The sequence below is a fragment of the Octopus bimaculoides genome, chromosome 16, assembly GCF_046866305.1.
Source record: "Octopus bimaculoides isolate indiv1 chromosome 16, ASM4686630v1, whole genome shotgun sequence".
In the NCBI taxonomy this organism is placed as follows: domain Eukaryota; kingdom Metazoa; phylum Mollusca; class Cephalopoda; order Octopoda; family Octopodidae; genus Octopus; species Octopus bimaculoides.
In genome coordinates this window covers 22,763,836-22,783,441 of record NC_142943.1, presented here as the reverse complement: position 1 = coordinate 22,783,441, position 19,606 = coordinate 22,763,836, and the positions used below count along the sequence as shown (strand labels likewise).

Genomic DNA, 19,606 nt, shown 5'->3' with positions numbered 1-19,606 from the left:
GAATAAAAGAAGAAATGACTGAGCAATGAATGGTATCAAATAGGCAAGAGGGGTAGTAGATGGTGACCTAGCAGGTATAAACTGACAAAGTGCAGATGTAGATATTTAATATACATTCCAGTTTCTATTACTTCCCCTCACCATTTTAATGTATATTTCATCATGCATGGTTGTTTGCCATTTCCATTGTGAGACAAAACTACTTGAGATCATGTCTTCTTCAGCTTCCCTTTTCCGCAGGTTTCATTCACTTTCAACACTTGGCACTTCCTTATGCAGCTCTCCTCCTTCATGTGCATCACATGCCCATACCAGTACTGTCTTCTCTCTTGCACACTATCTAATTTCTCTTTTAATCACAGACCTATGACTGTACCCATATTTTTATCTACTCCTTCTTTGTTTTTGATACTCTTAATTATTTCTTTCCTTAGTAATTCTTTATTGTCTCTTTTAATATTTACATTTTAGCCAATTAGTGGTTTTGTTTTGATTTTATTGATCATGAGATAATTGTTCAAATTTCATTCCAGGTGAAAATGCAACGCAATAAAGTTGATATTCTGGTTGATTTTCCAATGTGGAGTTTAGATCTCAGTCAGTATTTGGTAAATTCTAGTAAATGGAATCAGCATATGCATGATGGCTATTCTTCAACTTTTGATGAAAGCCTTAGAGATGTTTATGATTTGTTTGCTGTATGCAACCACTATGGAAATATGATTGGAGGTCATTACACAGGTAAGTTATATTTTATAACTATTTCTTCATTTGGAACTTATTAATTTTTTAAAGTTGATATTAACTTTCATGAATGATGGAGCACAAGTGAGTTGGGATAGTGGTTGGGTATTTTAAAAGCATCTGTAACCTAATTTAGGAGGCTCTCATGCCAGATAGGGTTGAATGCTTTGCTGATGTCAAGTATAAGAAATTGTCTTTCCTGAAGTGAGTGGGTAGAATTCTATATTAGATCTGGATATTTGTAAGTCATAGTATTCATCATAGAGATTAAGAAGAAACATTTTAATTTTGGTATGTTGGAAGGCTCTTGGTCAGTAATTGGAAGGATCAGAAATGTTTCCCTTCCTAACGATGTGATGTGTTGTAATGTGTTTTCACAAAGACTGGGATAGTTCTTTGTAAAGTTCAAATAAGAAAAAAGTTGTAATCACTTTACTAGCCTTCCCACTCTTACTATTACTGTAATGATTATTTCTTTTGAGATGCTAGCTCAGCAAGATGCACAGCTTTTGCTCTTTAGAAATGTATTTTTCATGAATACTAAATAAACCACATAGTATTTTTGTCATTTTCTTATTAAATAATGGAACTTTAACCACATTGTTTACATTGATGTATTTATATATGAAACATTGTAACTTACAGAACTGGCTCTGAATTCTGTAGAAAATCTATAGAAATAAACTTAAAAATGAGAATATCACATTGCTAGCACAAAAAGTAAAACACAATATTAACTTGTAAACCTTTAATATACTTGGTTGTAAATTATGGTTGCCAAATGAAATATTGTGTCCTTGCTAGCAATTAATATTTATGTAAGTGCAAGCTATGGACACATACAAGAGGTGCAGTGAAATAATAGGACGGTATCCGAGAAGTTAGTGTTTGTATGTGGAAGATGCACAGGAGGCATAAAAACTACAGATACTTGGGAAATCAGTTCCCTCAAATATTCCGGAAGCTCCTAAGAGGCAGTGGTTAATTTCTGCTACCTAGGGGAGCTTTTACCTCTGTTGGCAATCAAAGGTCACTCTCTCCAAATGAAAGTAAGATTGTATGAGGCATGTATATTAGGGTGGAGTGAAAATAAAACATTGTGAAAATTGAAAATGCCTGAGGGCTAAAATGTTGCTATATTTCATTACTAGAAAAATGCTAAATTTTTGCTGATATCAATCAAGAGCATTTGCTCCCTCAAGCCCCCTAAACTCCGAAAATGGGGGATTTTTGTAAATTTTTTACAATAGTGGAGTTTTGGAGGTTTGAGGAAGTAAATGCCTTTGACTGATCTAAGAAAAAATATTGCATTTTTCTAGTAATAATATATAGCAAGATTTTAGACTTCAGACATTTTCAATTTCCACAATTTTTTATTTTCACTCCACGCTAACACACTTGTATGTGTGTGCAGGTATATAAATTGTGTAATCTAGGGTGGAGTGAAAATTAAAATTTGTGGAAATTAAAAATGCCTGAGGTCTAAAATCTTGCTATATATTATTACTAGAAAAATGCTAAATTTTCACTTAGATCAGTCAAGGCATTTATTCCCTCAAACCCCACAAACTCTGCTCTTGTAAATAATTTACAAAAATCCCCCATTTTCAAAACTATGGGGATCTGAGGGAGTAAATGCCTTTGATCTCAGCAAAAATTTGGCATTTTTCTAGTAATCAAATATAGCAACTTTTTAGCTCTCAAGTATTTTCAATTTTCACAGGTTTTTCTTAAATATTTTTGCTCCACCCTAATGTATATGAACAGCAGTGTTACATGGTAGTAAGATGTGAACTCTGAATGCAGAAGATTAGAGAGGAATGAAGCTAGTATGCTCCACTGGATGTGCAATATCAGTGTATATGAGCAACAGAGTGCTAGTGTATTGAGAGAAAAATTTGGCATAAGAGGAATGTGATACATATGGGTGTAGACAATTGCATAAAAAAGTGTCGAACACTTAAAGTGGATGGAAATTATGGAAGAGAGAGACCCAAAGAAACATGGGATGAAGGATTGAAGGCTGATCTCAAGAGGCTGAGCATCACAAAGGAGATGACAAAGAACCAAGATAACTGGCGCCTTGGTGTACTCAAGAAGACCAGTCCACCAAAGCTACTGCCACATAAGCACTGGTGCTAGTACCACATAAAAAGCACTGGTGTAGATACCACATAAAAAGCACTTATGTTGATACCACATTAAAAGCACCCATTACACCCTGTAGAGTGGTTGGCATTAGCAAGGCCCTCCAGCCATAGAAACCATACCAGAACAGACAATGGATCCTGATGCAGCTCACAGCCTTACCTACTCCTATCAAGCCAGCCAACCCATGCCAGCATGGAAAACAAACATTAAATAATGATGATGATGTTAATGTTGTACCAATATATAAATTGGTCTATCCAATAGTGTTACACCACTAAACTTAATGGATATTTAAGCAATGTGTGCATGGATAGTTGATGGGTTGGATGTGATGCTGATGAAAAAACAATAACTCTTGAAATATATATATATACACCCATTACCCTTCTTTTTTTTTACCTTCAATCGCATTGTTTAAATAGATGTATTCATATACAAAACGTCATAATCTTCAGTGTTGGCTCTGAAATCTATAGAGATAAACTTTAAAATTTAATAAATAGATAAAATTTTAGCCGTGAAACAGAATTTTGCTTTGCAGATATAATATTTCTGAATTGAAAAATTGGGAAAAATGATGGCAAAACATTTTTCTGTACAAAATGCAATAAATAAAAACATAATTATACTGTAGATATTTTTCTTGTTCTACTTATTGGAGATGTGTGAGCACAAGTTAAAATCCTTTTCTTTATACTGGCTGCATTTGAACCAAATACATTAAAAAAGTAAAGTTAGCTTATTTTTTCTAATCAGTTCCATTCTATGGTATATAAGTGCTTTAATGAAACACAAGTGCAGACATCTATTGCTATTCTATAAATGAAAAATAGAAATACTAGTAAACATTTTCTTTGTGATAAATGCCTATATAAAATACATACTTTAAAAAACTGTTTACTTTGAGAACAAGAGAACTATGATGTTTGTCATGTTGTCTAAGATTTTGCACTCCTAAATTCTAATATGTTTAGTAATAAAGATTTCTTAATTATAGTTGTTTAACTCCAAATCAGTTTTAATTGAGCAAACATAATTAAAAACATTCCATTTCTTTCTAACATGATACATGTAGGGTTACATCTTGTAGTGTGTCTCTCTTTTATCTTTTACTTGTTTCAGTCATTTTGACTGCGATCATGCTGGGGCACCACCTTGAAGGTTTTAGTCAAACAAATCAACCTCAGGACTTAATTTTTAAAGCCTGGTACTTATTCCATCGGTCTCTTTTGTTAAACCACTAAGTTACAGGGGTATAAACACATCAACACTGGTTGTTGAGCAATGGTGGGAGACAAATACAGATACAAAGACACATATATATATATATATACATATGGTGAGTTTCTTTCAGTTTCTATCTCCCAAATACACTCACAAGGCTTTGGTTAGTCCAAGGTTATACTAGAAGATACTAGCTCAATGTGCCACACAGCAGAACTGGACCCAAAACAATATGGTTGGGAAGCAAACTTCTTACTACATAGTCACACCTGTGTCCTTCTTTTTTTCAAAATAGTAGGTTGTAATTTGGGAGAGATGTAATTGTTATTTCTAGCAGGTCAAGTAACTGTATATCTACTCAACTAATTTAACTGATTTCATTTTCATTAGTGTGTCTCTTCTAATTTATTTGATTACGGTCTGGATGGAAGTGTGTATTGTCTGTGTGTTTGTTTATTTTATGATTGATTTTTGTAAAGTGTTTAACAATGATTGTCATTCAATATAAATCTAAAGATGTGATACAATGGTCTATTACAAAATTTATTGATTCTATAAGCATTTCTATATTAGAATTTACTGTGCAGTTTTTGGTTTAGAATGATCTTCAACTGGTGGGTAGGATATTTCTTTGGATTTTATTTGGTGTATAGTCATGTGTGTTACTGTGGTAGTGTGTATTTATTTGTTCATCTATTTCAATTTTATCAATGTTAATCCCATCTTTTGTAGTATGATTCTTGGATACCTCTATAACTATCTTGATTATATGTACCAGTTGATATTTGTTTGTTGTTTTTTGTTTTGTTTTTTTAATTTTGATACGGTGGTTGTGAATGTTATTGATGCATCTGATGAAAATCAAACCAACCAAATTTAAAAAGGGAGGACATTATAATGGCCCAGGTTACATTATGCTAGACTAATTACTAGTTGAATGATGAAAAGTAAATTGCCTTGTGGTTAAGAAGCTCATTTTGCAACCACATGGTTTCAGGTTCAGTCACACTTGCACTTTGGGCAAGTGTCTTCTGTTATAGCTTCAGGCCAACCAAAGCCTTGTAAGTGAATTTGTTAGACAGAAACTGTTTTTAAGCCTATTATATATGTCTTTGTATTTTTGTTTACATTTTGTGTCTTTGTATTTTTATTTGTCCCCCACCACTGCTCAACAACTGGTGTTGGTGTATTTACATCCCTGTAATTTAGCAGTTCAGTGAAAGAGACTGATAGAATAAGTACCAGGCTTTAACAAAAAATGAGTACTGGGATTGATTCATTCAACTAAAATTTTTCATGGCAGTGTTCCAACATAGCCACAGTGATGACTGAAACAAGTAAGCGGAAAAATTCTGAAATGAATTATGCATTTCAATTCACTAAATATTTTACTTTCAATATATTCTTAAGTTCAGTAAATGTGGATTTATTTAAATATGTTTTTGTGTTTTTTTTTTTTTGGTTTTTTTTTTGTCTTTGTTCATTTTCAGCATTCTGCAAAAATCCTGTGGATGGTTCTTGGTATCAGTTTGATGACACTCAAGTAAAACCAATTTCAAAAAAGGAGGTTGTAACAAAAGCAGCTTATTTATTGTTTTATCAGCATCGTGGGTTATTTAAGCATCAGAAGGATGAGTTGCTAACTGGAACACATTGGATATGTACTTTACATGGTGCATCTTCAAGCTTAGATTGTCCATCAGATCCTCCTCCAAGAACAACTAGTTACTCAATATACCAAAGTCCAGCACTGTCATCCAATCAAACATCATCCTGTCTGCCAGATTCTGCAGTAAGAATAAACCCTTATGATCATCCATGTTCATCTCCTCCTGTACATTTTGTTAACAGTACAACATTTCAGAGTACTCGTGGGATCCAAAAAATTCATACCAACAGCAGTAATTGTAGCCAACAGTCACTTAAAACATCTGAGGAAGAACGCAGTTTTAAAATATCTGCAGAAGGACATCAGAATCAGAAAACCAGTAAGATTGTACTTCATTTTAACTTCAAATGCTTTTGATTTCATTGTATATAGATATATATAAATATGTATGTGTATATGTGTGTGTGTGTGTGTGTGTGTGTATCATCATCATCATCATCATCGTTTGATGTCCACTTTCCATGCTGGCATGGGTTGGATGGTTTGACTGGGGACTGAGCCAGATGGCTGCACCAAGCTCCAATCTGATCTGGCAGAGTTTCTACAGCTGGATGCCCTTCCTAACACCAACCACTCCGAGAGTGTAGTGAGTGTTTTTACATGCCACTGATATGGGGGCCAGTCAGGCGGTACTGGCAACGGTCACGCTCAAATCGTGTTTTAACGTGTCACCTGCACATGAGCCAGTCCAGTGGCACTGGCAACGCCCTCGCTTAAATGTTGTTTTCCACGTACCACCAGCACAAGTGCCAGTAAGGCAACGCTGGTAACGATCACACTCGAATGCTGCTTTTTACGTGTCACCTGCACGGGGGCCAGTCAGTGACCCTGGCAACGATCATGCTTAGATGGTGCTCTTAGCACTCTGGGGTGCTGTCATCGAATTTGATTCCAATTTCACTTGCCTCAACAGGTCTTCACAAGCAGAGTTTAGTGTCCAATGAAAGAAAGGTATGCCTAAGTGGTTTGAATTTCTTAATAAAGTCCTTTTCTTTGCATTTTCTCTCAATTTCATTCCAGTTGTAAAGTTTATGGAATGGAAATATAATAAAAGTTTGATGACCACATGTTGCCAGATGGTTACTCAGTGGTATTTGGCGGACTTCTGGGTTTTTAATCTGTTGTCGATGCACCCATGAGCGTTCCGATAGTGCATTACCTGTCTGGCCAACGTACAGTTCTTCACAATTAGGGCATTTGATGCAGTAGATTAGATTTCTGCTTTTGCAGTTCATGTTCGCATTGGTGAATATTTTCCCTGTTTTTGTGTTCATATATGGGCCGGTATGGGAACGAGGTTTGCTCCAGTTTATGTGAACTCGGTGATGGGTTACTTGGAACAAAAACTCTACCAGGAAATAGAAGAGAGATATAACACCGAATTTAGGAAGTTTATAGGAAAAGCATGGAAGAGATACCTGGACAATTGCTTTATAATCTGGACCAAACCTCAAAGCACTGTGGAAGAATTCAACACCCTCCTGAACAACCTACACCCATCCATCCAATTTACAAAGGAGATGAGCAGTAGCAAATTACCATTTCTAGATATAATGGTAGTTAAAAGGGACACCACCATTACCACAGATATATATTACAAACCCACAGACACACACCAATACTTGAACTTTAAATTGTGCCATCCACCCCATACAAAACGCAACATTCCATACTGCCTAGCCAGGAGAATATGTACTATTGTAGAGGATATAGAGACCAGATTGGCACAGATTGGTTAGAACTATTCGATTTATGGCCCCTCCCCATAAATCTTTACTGCAGTAACATAGATGGTTGTCCCATTAAAAACAAGTCTTCAGAAGAACTGAAGAAAAAATTGAAAAAGATGTTCCCGCTAGTGTTATCAGAGGATTTAGGTCTATGTAGAAAGACAGAAGCCTATTTCCAAGTAAGTGAAAACACTGTACCTGTAGTTAAAGGAAACCGAAAAGTACTGTTCACAGCCATTGAAACCATAAATGAAGAGTTGGACGGACTCACTCGAAGTGAATGGCACCCACAATATGTGTTTAAAAAATTAATAAGATTAGGCTGTGTGCCAATTACTCGACAGGATTGAGCAACTGCTTAAAAACATACCACTACCAATCCTGACTGCAAAGGACATTTTTTCAAAATTAAATGGTCAAAAAGATTTTCAAAATTAGATCTGTCTTAAACCTATTTACAGATAAAAGTATTTGACCATAAATACACACAGAGGATACACATAATTACCATTTGGATTAAAAGTAGCACCAGCAATATTCCAGCATATCATGGACACTATGTTATCTGATTGTGGATTTGCAATCCCGTACTTGGACAATATTTTGATTAAGAGTAATTCTCGTGAACAGTATGTGGAACACCTAAAAGCTGTGTTTAAGAAAATTGAAGTTTTCGTGAATTCTTTCAACTTCCAATTAAGTACTTAGGGTAAATAATTGATAAAAGTGGTAGAAGTTCTGACCTGTCGAGGGCAGACTCAATAAGGAATATGCCTGCACTTACAAATATTCCAACTTTACAAGCATTTCTTGGGTTGGCAAACTATTATCAAAACTATATTCCTAATATGCACAAGTTAAGAGTTCCATTGAACGACATTAAAAAAGGGAGTAAAGTGGAATAGGTCCACTAAATGCCAGAACACTTTTGAAGAAATAAAAAAATTCGGATCTATTTTAAAACGGGGGCCACAGTATTTTCTTAACGAAACACTTTGAAACTTGGAACGCTGGTAGAATGTGTCATATAAAACATCTTTTTCTCTTAGTCTTCTTAATAAAAAAAAGAAATCCCTAAGTTATTCCATGTTAAAGTTGTCATATTTCTGTAATTTCAACCAATCACTGACGTCCATTCAGCCGATATACATTAAGTGCCGACTACATAAACAAACGATTCTGAAACAATTCTATCGGTGATAAAATTATTATTTCCTTGTCAAAAAATGGCTGAAGCATATTGGCAGTAGCTAATAAACCTTTCTATTATAGGCTAACCCTAACCCTAACCCTAACCGTAGGGTTAGGGTTAGGGTAAATCAGCAAATTTAAAAAGAAAAAAGCAAATAAAACGAAGAAAAAAAAAGAAAATGAAAAAAGCAAATAAAACGAAGCTATGGAGATTAAATACGCTTTACACCGCTTAATCAGCCAAAGGAGTAAATGTAAACAACTGAATACTTGTCAGTGATTGGTTGAAATTAACAAAATAAGACAATTTTTTACATGAAATAAATTCGAATACAAAAATATTTTTCTGTTCTATAACACAAAATAGATAAGTATATGAAGTTTGAAAGTCTTTCGGTACCAAAAACACTACGTAAAACATTAATGAAAACTGTGGCCCCCGTTTTAAAATAGATCCAAAAATTCTAATCTCAGACATGTCGTTAGCACATTACGATCCTGAAATGGACATCATTGTAGCGTCTGATTCTTCCAAGCACAGTTTAAGTGCAGTTCTACTTCATAAATACAAAGACGGAAGCACAAAAACAGTGGTTCATGTTTCGCACTTGCGGCAGAGAAGTGATTTTGTCAAATTGAAAAGGAGGCCATAGCAATTATTTTTACTGTTAAAAAATTTCACAAGTTTCTGCGTGGCAAAAGTTTTTTATTGCAAACAGATCATAGACCTTTGTTGTCAATTTATGGATCTAAAAACGGGTTACCAACTCATACTGTGAACCACCTGCAACATTGGGGTGTGATATTATTAAATAATAATTTCAAAATGCAATACATTCTATCGAAAAAAATCAGTCATGCAGACTGCCTCTAGAAATTAATTCCAAAGAATATGGAACCACTTGGAGAGACTGTTATAGTCAGGCTACAGACAGAAAGTGAAATTAAAAGTGTTACGACAAATGTTATCCAAGAACTACCAGTAACAGCACAGGATATAAGAATGAAAGCTGTAGGTGATGAGTATATTATGAACACTAAAGAAGCTTTGAAAAATAAACAGAATAAAAATTCAGATGCCAGTTTTTCAATTTGGACCAATATTCTGATATATGCCCAAAGGGTGGTGGTTCTAACTACAGTACAAAAGGTGTATTGCAGCAATTTCAAAGCGGACATCCAGGAATGACAAGGATGAAGGCTCTGATGAGGAGTTATGTCTATTGGCTGTCTATGGACCAAGATACCAAAACCTTGGTGAGAACATGCCAATGTTGCATGCTTGCGGCCAAAGTCCCGTCGGTAAAATATCAGTCATGGCCAGAGATGGAGAACCCATGGTCTAGGTTACACATTGACTATGCTGGACTGGGAAATGGTGCTTACTCCTTTAATCATAGTAGATAGCTGTACTAAGTGGCTGGAAGTTTGCAGGTGCTATAGACCAACCTCTATGCTAGTTTCAGACAACAGAATGCAGTTCTCTGGGTATGGATTCAAGAACTTCTGTAAAAGGAATGCAATAAAGCATATTTTCACTTCACCCTACCACCTAAGGTCAAATAGGCAGGTAGAAAGATTTGTGGACACCTTTAAGAGAGCATTAGGAAAGTGAGGAATGAATTAAGTAACGATGAAGCTCTGACAAATTTCTTAAGAATATACAGAGTGGCCCCCCAATCTAAGAACAAATTCAGGGAAGTCTCCCACAGAATTGATGTTTGCAAGCAGAATAAAATCCATTTTGATAAGCTATTACCAGAGAAGAAAAGACGTAAAGGAAATACAAAAGAGCCAATGAAATATGTTGGGATAGGTGATAAAGTACATATCAAAACCTATAGAAATGGTAAAGAGGGCTGGGAAAATGGCCTTGTTACCAGAAAAGTTGTAAGTATGATATATCTTATCAAAAAGTAACACGGTAATAGTCTTGTAAAACCAGCATGAGAAAAAGAAAGCAGACAGAACATCTTAAGATAATGTTGAAGTGAAAGAGATACTAAAAAAAAATATGTATATAAATAAAAAATTTCTTTATTCCTTTCGAACACAAAATCTCAAAAGGGGAGACGTTATGCAAGAGTACAACACCCCTGGCAAGAATGGACTGGACAACTACCTATAAATGGTATCAGTCTGAGTAAGTGAGGTAGTTTGTACTAGTTCCACAGTTCATGTGTTGAAAGTTGAAAGTTTATAGTTCAAGTTGGCATGTTGGATTGTTGGTTCTTAAAAGATTGTTGTTACATTCCATGTGATTATTGCTGTTTGTTTTGATTATATTGTTATTACACTATTGCAATGTATTCATGTATCCATCAAAATATATCAGTAACAGACAGATCTAGAGACAGAAATTGCCATTTATGTATGAGATATATATATATGTATATGTATAAAACTGAGAATGTGTCTGTCTGTATCTGTGCATCACTAAAACTCGAGAACTACCCAACTGATTTCATTCAAATTTTACACATGCCTTACTTAGCGTCCATGCAGTGTCATGGGCCAAAAATATTTTCAACTTCTTGCCTAATGAGAGCCCAGCGCAATCTTTTATCTTTTACACATTTCAGTATTACATGTCAAATGTGAAACCATAACATCTCTGTTGTAATGTGAGATAATACTTTCAATTTTAATAGTTTCACTGTAAATACTTTCAATATGTAAATAATATATACATTGTGAAACTATTAATACTGAAACTATCATCTCACATATACACATGCATACATATATTTATATATATTCCATTCCTCCAGCATTCGCTACCTTACCTCATCTGGCCTAACGGCCCTCCATGTTTGTTTTCATTTGGCTTGTTGCATGTCTCCACTGTCCTGTTTTTGTTACCAACTTTGACCCTCTGCAAATCCCAAATTTTATTTTGGCTCACAGGAGCAACTGCCTTTTCGAAGCCTCATATTGTCATTAATTGCTCGAAATGAGGAGTATATGGACACCCGACAACTGATGATGGGTCGTTTTTTATGTTACTTGTCTTGTTTTCCATTTGTTTCTCTCGTTCGCATACCAAAGTTTGTCTTCATATTTCATGTTGTTTACATTTTGTGACTTCCTGTACTTATATATGCATATATATATATCATCATCATCATCATCATCATCATCGTTTAACGTCCGCTTTCCATGCTAGCATGGGTTGGACGATTTGACTGAGGACTGGTGAAACCGGATGGCAACACCAGGCTCCAGTCTAATTTGGCAGAGTTTCTACAGCTGGATGCCCTTCCTAACGCCAACCACTCAGAGAGTGTAGTGGGTGCTTTTACGTGTCACCCGCACGAAAACGGCCACGCTCGAAATGGTGTCTTTTATATGCCACCCGCACAAGCCAGTCCAGGGGCACTGGCAACGATCTCGCTCGAAAATCCTACGGGAGCCAGTCAGGCGGTACTGGCAACGGCCACGCTCAAAATGGTGCATCTCATGTGCCACCCGCACAAGAACCAGTCCAGGGGCACTGGCAACGATCTTACTTGGCTTGCCGGGTCTTCTCACGCACAGCACATTTCCAAAGGTCTCGGTCAGTAGTCATCGCCTTGGTGAGGCCCAATGTACGAAGGTCTTGCCTCACCACCTCAGCCCAGGTCTTCCTGGGCCTACCTCTTCCACGGGTTCCCTCAACTGTTAGGGTGTGGCACTTTTTCACGCAGCTATCCTCATCCATTCTCACCACATGTCCATACCAGCGCAATCGTCTCTCTTGCCCACCACAACTGATGCTTCTAATGTTCAGCTTTTCTCTCAAGATACTTACACTCTGACGGGTATTCACATTGACATTACACATCCAACGGAGCATACTGGCTTCATTCCTTGCCCATGTTTCACTGCCATGTAGCATGGCTGTTCGTACGCATGCGTCATACAGTCTGCCTTTTACTCTGAGTGAGAGTCCCTTTGTCGCCAGCAGGGGTAAGAGCTCTCTAAACTTTGCCCAGGCTATTCTTATTCTAGCAGCTACACTTTCAGCGCACCCACCCCCACTACTAACTTGGTCGCCCAGATAGCGGAAGCTATCGACTACCTCTAGTTTTTCACCCTGGAATGAGATAGAAGTTGTTTCCTGTTTGTTTACTGTCTTTATTGCACCTGAACATCTGCCACAAACAAAAACTAACTTGCTAGTTAACCTGCCTTTGATGTTGCTGCACCTCTTATGTGTCCATAGCTTGCACCGGGTACATCTTATAGAGTTACTACCTACTCCTTTTCTACATACTGAGCAGGGCCATCTACCTGAAGGGGTTTGTGTTTTATCTACCTTCCTACTTATTAGGATTTTGGTTTTAGCTAGGTTGACTCTAAGGCCCTTCAGTTCTAGACCTTGCTTCCACACCTGAAACTTCTCCTCTAGTTCTGATAGTGACTCCGCAATTAGGGCAAGGTCATCAGCATAGAGGAGCTCCCAGGGGCAACCTGTCTTGAACTCCTCTGTGATTGCCTGGAGGACTATGATAAATAAGAGGGGGCTGAGGACGGAACCTTGGTGGACCCCTACCTCTACCCGGAATTCATTGCTGTACTCATTTCCAACCCTCACCTTACTGGCAGCATCTCTGTACATGGCTCGCACAGCTCTCACTAACCATTCTTCTATCCCAAGTTTCCTCATTGACCACCAGATAAGGGATCGGGGGACCCTGTCAAAGGCTTTCTCCATGTCAACGAAAGCCAGGTACAGAGGTTTATCCTTAGCTAGGTATTTCTCCTGCAACTGTCTCACTAGAAATAAGGCATCATTAGTGCTTTTACCTGGCACGAACCCAAACTGCATCTCATCTAAATTGATTCGCTCCCTAATTAGTTGGGCTATGACCCTCTCTGTAACTTTCATAACCTGATCTAACAGCTTGATGCCTCTGTAATTATTTGTATCTAAAGCGTCACCTTTACCTTTGTAGCAGTTGACTATGATGCTGCTACACCAGTCATTGGGTATGACTATGTACATATATGTCTGTGTATATGCATATACATATATATTATTTATATTATATGATTGAATGCCATGCATCCATTTCCAAGTAAGTTATATATATATATATATATATATATATATAAAGAAAGAAAAGGATAAAGAGACCAATGGCAAAGTTAGAATTATATTTTATGGATAAAGTCTTAAAGCTGTTTCAGGGAAAATCCAATGTATCCCTTCATCGGAGACGGTAATAGTAGAAGAATGGATTATTACATCTATAAGAGCAGAGTTGTAGTAGGAAGTGAGAGCGATGCGTAGAAGAAAGAACAAATAAGAAAAGTACTTGGAGTATAGTTCCATTCCAACAGTAAACATCCATGTAAAGAATCCTTGTGGGTATTTTCCGGAGATAATTGTAGTAGCAAAGGTGGATATATATCATATCTTATCCGGAGTACTCTGTGCATTGTTTACTCAAAGGATAGCCCAAATCAAGTGATATATATATATATATGTGTGTGTGCATAAACACACACACACATATATTACTCCACCATCCCCGGTTTGTGGCCTTCTAATTGTAATCCTATGGATTACTATGTGTGAGGTGTGGTTGAGAAAGACACCAACTGCTCTGCCTGCAACACCACAGCTGAGCTGGTGACCAAGGTCAAGAAGGGATCTTTTTTAAAACGGGGGCCACATTTTTCATTAACGAAACACTTTGAAACTTGGAACACTGGTAGAATGTGTCATATAAAACATCTTTTTCTCTTAGTCTTCTTTAAAAAAAAAGAAATCCATAAATTATTCCATGTTAAAGTTGTCGTATTTCTGTAATTTCAACCAATCACTGACGTCCATTCAGCCGACATACATTAAGTGCCGACTACATAAACAAACGATTCTGAAACAATTAATCCTAACCCTAACCCTAGGGTTAGGGTTAGGGTTAAAGCAAATTTAAAATGAAAAAAGCAAATAAAACGAAGAATCGTTTGTTTATGTGGTCGGCACTTAATGTATATCGACTGAATGGACGTCAGTGATTGGTTGAAATTATCGAAATAAGACAATTTTTTACATGAAATAAATTCGAATACAAAAATATTTTTCTGTTCTATAACACAAAATAGATAAGTATACGAAGTTTGAAAGTCTTTCGGTACCAAAAACACTACGTAAAACATTAATGAAAAATGTGGCCCCCGTTTTAAAAAAGATCCTCAAGAAGTAATTGCTCTAGTGAATCCCCTGTGAAGAAGTCCAACAAAATCATGAACACATCACTGAAATCACTAGCATGACTGATAATTTACAAAAATCAGTTGACAGCTTGGAAGGAACAGTGGATTAGGAATCACCTATAGTGTATGAACAGATGCTTCACTTTATTGGCATTTTATTTTGGTAACAAATATTTGCAAGCATTCCTTTTAACAAAAGAGTTTCTTTGTACTTCAGTATATATGTATATCTTTTTCTTCTTTTTATTTAGTGGCATTCTTTCTAGAAAGTGGGAGTTGGTTTCTAACAAAGAAATATATATGTATGCATGCATATGTATGTATGTATGTGTGTGTATATATATATATATATATATATATATATATATATATATACACAAATAATATATGAGTATATGCATGCACACACACACATAGACATCTGTAAGTAGAGGGAGTATGTGTTACAGATAGTGTGGTTTAAGCAACATAACTAATCAAACCCACATCTCAGCTATGGAGACACATTCGTATACATTGATAAATATGAGATGGTATCAAAAAGTTCCTAGACTAGTTCTGTAATGCACCAACAGATGGCAGCACATGGTTGCATGCACGGTGAGAGCTAACAGTGACCTTCATGGGACAGTGTGCCAAGTGACAACACTGTATTTACTTCAAAAGTTGTGAAATTTGTTTTTGTGATGATGTGTATGCTGTTGTCTGTTATTTTGTCATGGACAGGAACAAAGAGCCAACATCAAATTTTGCATTAGACGTGATGCAGAGACATTGAGCATGCTTTAGAAGCTTATGGTGATGAGGCAATAGGCCATATGGAATGTTTCAAGTGGTACAGATGCTTCAAAAACAGAAGAACATCACTAGAATACAATCAACAGTCTGGAAGACCTGCCACAAGCATCACCCCCAGAAATGTAATATTGTGCACTGAGAATTTGTCCCCCAGGGCCAGATCATTAATCGAGAGTTCTAATGTGACATTTTGAAGCATTAGAGGGAGGACATTTAGTGAAGATGACTGGTTCTGTGGAGCATTACTGAAGTTTTTTCTTTTTCTTAGAATTATATATATATAAAGTGTAGTATGTTGCCACTTAAGTGTGGCTGACCCCTAGGGGTGGATGTTACTGTTGCTTTTAGCCCCAGGAGGACATCTCCTCCAGCTGGCTTATCGACACACGACTGTGTCCTGTTTGCCAAGGGAAGTTATCCCTCTCACCTCGATCTGCAGCACGAACGTATCCGGATTTCAGGGTCATCAGCTGTCGGACGCCGACGAAGGGAAATAACCCTGAAATCCGGATACGTTCGTGCTGCAGATCGAGGTGAGAGGGATAACTTCCCTTGGCAAACAGGACACAGTCGTGTGTCGATAAGCCAGCTGGAGGAGATGTCCTCCTGGGGCTAAAAGCAACAGTAACATCCACCCCTAGGGGTCAGCCACACTTAAGTGGCAACATACTACACTTTATCGTGCAGTTACTGTTAATACTTCATTTAGAGAATTAACATTGCTTATATATATATATATATATATGTATATGTTTTTTTTTTTTTTTTTTTTTTTTTTTTTTTTGCGCAGGTGAACAGATAACAAATCCTGGAACCAGAACTGAATTGAAGAAATTTGCTACTATCGCTCGAACTGAAAATCGTAATCACTATAACCAATTTGATAATAATAGTTCAGTAGTTTTTTCAAGATCCAAAACCTATGATGATATTAAATCTTGCTCTCAACTTTCTTCTAAAAAGTCGAACATTTCTCAGGGATCAGAAACACAGTCCATAACTGAACCTATACGATACCAACCACAGCTTCACTTACACAAGTATAAAGAACAGACATCAGCTTTCCATAAGAAGAAATTACTTGGTCCTTGTTTAAAAGAATCTTCAGTATGATTTTCAGTATTCCAAAACAAATAACTGAATGATGAATGGATTCATTTATGTCAAAATATCAGATATTTTACAATAAATATTACACAAGACACTTCTAGATTATTTCTTATACAGTTTTGCATTTTTTTTAAAAATAATAAAAATTTATATTGTTTATTCTATTTTATATCTCTAACTTTTATGATTAACACTTCTAATATTTTAATCGTACTAAATATTGATGTAAAAGAGGAGATTAGTAACCTAACTTGATTGCTCAACCAAGTACCCCTGTAATCATTCTCAACCATCTTAAATAAGAACATATTGAACAATATAGTCTGATATAGCAAGGTGATTATGGCTAGAATGCCTTTTGATCAAAAGTTTGTAGAGTGATGTCATGACTGTGCAAACAACAATAATAGTGGAAACTCATTGAGTTATACTTTTGTACACCAAAAATGAGTCAAAAGTTACATACAACTGTTGCTCTTTTTTTCTCATCCACATACTATACTGACAAATTGCTTACAGTTGTCGTAACACTCTGTGTTGGCTAAAAAAAAAAGCTATAGATATATTCTGTCATATAATATAGTAACAAAATGAAATGCTATTAATACAACCATAATTTTATTTGTGCAAACTCTAGCCCCTATCATCACCACTCTTTAATCTTCCTATGTGCAGGGATATATCCCAGTTTTGGAAACCTGCTACAGTGTCTGCAATTCCCTGCCTACCATTGTCCTATTCCATTCACTCCCAACACCTCAAAGGGATGGAGACAACTGTTAACAACACTGAATCCCTCTCCCTCCTTTATGGTCACAGGTGTGTCTTTTGTAAAGCCAGATCTACTGGAAGTCTACTTCCTTATATCCCTAACCAGTGAGCCGTCACCCTCAAGAATTTGGGGAAATCCATGTCATTGCATTTGACATCAGGGAATCAGTCAGCTATATCTGCCTGTGGGCTCCATTTGTCTTTTGGATCAATGTCTTCATATCAGAAGCACCATCAAAGTGTGTGCTGATGGAGCTCTTTCTGATCCACAGCATATCAATTCTGGTGTGACCAAGGTTCGGTACTGTTATAAGGTCAGTACATTGCTTAAACTGAGCTAATCAGTGAAGATATATTTCATTGGCTGCATGAATAATAACTAAAGCAAATTCACGAACATTTACTAGAAATATTTATTGTTGGATGTAAAGATATTTGATGTTGGCTATTTACAATGAACAAGGTTAGTAACTGCCAACAAGGATGGAGAGAAAAATCATGCCACAGTCATAGAAGTTTCTTATGAAACATTGTGTAAATGTTCAGTTCAATCTGTCCAAAAACCTAGAGTTCATCATCATCATCATCATTTAACGTCCACTTTCCATGCTAGTGTGGGGTGGATGATTTGACTGGGGACTGGCAAACCGGATGGCTACACCAGACTCCAATTTGATCTACAGCTGGATGCCCTTCCTAATGCCAAACACTCCAAGAGTGTGGTGAGTGCTTTTTGTGTGCCACCGGCACATGGGCCAGTCCGGCAGTACTGACAATGGCCACGCTCAAATGGTGTTTTTACGTGCCACCTACACAGGAGTTAGTCCAAAGTTTTGTTTACATGCCACCGGCACAAGTGCCAGTAAGGTGAAGCTGGAAACGATCGTGCTCAAATGGTGCTTTTTACGTGCCACTGGCACGGGAGCGAGACCACTGCTCTGGCAGTGATCCCACTCAGATGGTGCTGTTAGCGCTCCACTGGCACGGGTGCCATTCATCAAAATTGGTTCAGTTTTGATCTCGCTTGCCCCAACAGGTCTTCACAAACTGAGTTTAGTGTCCAATGAGGGAAGTTTAGCATGTGTGCCAATCATCAAATTTGGTTCGATTTCAATTTTGATTTCACTTGCCTCAACAGGTCTTCGGAAGCAGGATTTTGTGTCCAAAGAAGGAAAGGTACGCATAGTGGGCTGGTTACACCCCTGGTGAAGGCCACAGGTTATGGTCTCACTTGGCTTGCCGAGTCTTTTCATGCACAGCATATTTCCAAAGGTCTTGGTCACTAGCCATTGCCTCAGTGAGGCCTAATGTTCGAAGGTCGTGCTTCACCACCTCATCCCCAGTACTCCTGGGTCTACCTCTTCCACAGGTTCACTTTTTCACACAGCTATCCTCATCCATTCTTGCCAAGTGACCATACCACCGCAATCGTCTGTCTTGCACACCACAACTGATGCTTCTTAAGTCCAACTTTTCCGTCAAGGTACTTACACTCTATCGAGTATGCACACTGACATTACACATACATCGGAGCATACTGACTTCATTCCTTGTGAGCTTACGCATCTCCTCAGCAGTCACGGCCCATGTTTCACTGCCATATAGCATGGCTGATCATACACATGCATCATACAGTCTGCTTTTTACTCTGAGTGAGAGGCCCTTTGTCACCAGCAGAGGTAAGAGTTCTCTGAACTTTGCCCAGGCTATTCTTATTCTAGCAGCTACACTTTGAGCGCACCGTCCCCCACTACTGACTTGGTCATCTAGGTAATGGAAGCTATCAACTACTTCTAGTTTTTCTCCCTGGAATGTGGCAGAAGTTGTTCTCTGCATATTTTCAGTGTTTATAGCTCCTGAGCATCTGCCACATACAAAAATTATCTTGCTAGTTAGCCTTCCTTTGATAATGCTGCACTTATGTGTCCATAGCTTACACTGAGTACATCTTATAGAGTTTCTACCTATGCCTTTTCTACAAATTGAGCAGGGCCATCTACCTGAAGGGGTTTGT

At 37.2% G+C, this 19,606-nt stretch overlaps 1 protein-coding gene across 1 annotated transcript in view; it reads left to right on the top strand.

Annotated features, from left to right (window-relative positions):
- LOC106875249 (ubiquitin carboxyl-terminal hydrolase 31) overlaps positions 1-16,985 on the top strand; it is a 55,274-nt gene extending 38,289 nt beyond the window's left edge. The window contains exons 5-7 of the mRNA XM_089364266.1: positions 534-741; positions 5,610-6,107; positions 16,502-16,985. Coding sequence (XP_089220392.1) covers positions 534-741; positions 5,610-6,107; positions 16,502-16,824 — 1,029 coding nt within the window. The 3' untranslated portion in view covers positions 16,825-16,985. The remainder of the gene's footprint in view (positions 1-533; positions 742-5,609; positions 6,108-16,501) is intronic.
- Positions 16,986-19,606: the final 2,621 nt, after the last annotated feature.